The sequence below is a fragment of the Frankliniella occidentalis genome, unplaced genomic scaffold (assembly GCF_000697945.3).
Source record: "Frankliniella occidentalis isolate FOCC.00 unplaced genomic scaffold, Focc_3.1 Scaffold35, whole genome shotgun sequence".
NCBI classification, from domain to species: Eukaryota; Metazoa; Arthropoda; class Insecta; order Thysanoptera; family Thripidae; genus Frankliniella; species Frankliniella occidentalis.
The window spans coordinates 422,553-423,722 of record NW_026267165.1 but is presented as its reverse complement, the minus strand read 5'-3'; the positions used below and the strand labels follow the sequence as shown (position 1 = coordinate 423,722).

General features: G+C 51.8%; 1 protein-coding gene across 3 annotated transcripts in view; it reads left to right on the top strand.

The window, feature by feature from the left end:
• Positions 1 to 659: 659 nt before the first annotated feature.
• LOC113211506 (synaptotagmin-10-like) overlaps positions 660 to 1,170 on the top strand; it is a 42,708-nt gene continuing 42,197 nt past the window's right edge. For all 3 annotated transcript variants that reach the window (XM_052266050.1, XM_052266048.1, XM_052266049.1), the window contains exon 1: positions 660 to 856. In XM_052266050.1, the coding sequence (XP_052122010.1) occupies positions 688 to 856 (169 nt within the window). In that variant the 5' untranslated portion in view covers positions 660 to 687. The remainder of the gene's footprint in view (positions 857 to 1,170) is intronic.

The following is a 1,170-nucleotide window of genomic DNA, read 5'->3' as shown; positions in this document are numbered from 1 at the left end:
GATGGTGTCCTTGTAAGCTGCGAGGTACACAAGAAACGTGTGCATGTACTTAACCCGCTCTCACGACGCTAATTTGCGTACGAACAAATATACGTTTTTGTGCATAAATGCACAATTTTAACAAAATTAGATTTGTAATATGCACGAAAGTTTAAACAAACCGTTGCTGCTGCGTAAAACGTTTTCTTGGCGTCATTGAATCCCTTTTCGCTCCAGCGAAGCCGAGGTGAGACACCATTCATTTTAAAGGAGAGAACGGGCAGAAAGATGTCGAGAGTAGTCGACTTACCCTACGGTGATTTCAGTTACTAAGAGATACTTCTAATTCCCCACTAGTGTTTTTAAACAATTATAATTTAAGTCTTGTGTATGATTTTTGGATTATCTAAACAGAAGTTTGAATTATTCAGGATAGCGTCTTTTCTTCATTGATCTGCACCTCGTGGTATGATTTATATGATTGTTTTATAGACACATTAATGAGCTTACGGCCAGCTTCTTGGACTGCGTACAGAGTGCACTTGCAGGCCCCCCGTACCCCTTTGCCAGGGGGGTGGGATGGGGAGCGGTTTGCCCCCGCGTCCGACAGGGGTCGCTGGGGGGGCGCTGCCTCCGGCGCGGAGGGGGCTGACGCTGCCTGGCGCTGGGCTGCCTGCGCAGTGGGACTCCGAACGCGCGCCTGTCGTGATGGGCGTCCTCCGCTCGCGTCGCCAGATCGAGTATTCTGACGACGACGTGCTCTCGGACGCGGCGCTCCCCCCCTCCTCCCCGCTCCCCTCCTTCCTGCCCTCGCCGCCGCCAAGCCTCCCCGCCGCGCTCGCCGTCGTCCACGAGAACACCACCGAGGCGACAACAGGTGGGGGCCAGAGGCGACCTGCATGCGGCTACGTGCGACAGATGCTCGGTCTTTTCCATACAAACTTTTGTGAAACTGTCACAATAGTTCACACTACTTTGTATGCAGTGTGCGCGTACGCGCACGCGGCTGCCGTATTTTATGTACTGGCTCCGTCGGACGTGTGTGACAGGACAGACACGCAAAAGATTTGTCTGCACACGTCTATGGACAAGCTTGCAGTTATTTGTAGTGGTTGTTGTGTGTGTCATGCCCCATTTTATGTTCCACACGCCGTCAAGCAGCCAGGAAAGAGACCTACTTCAAAAATGTAA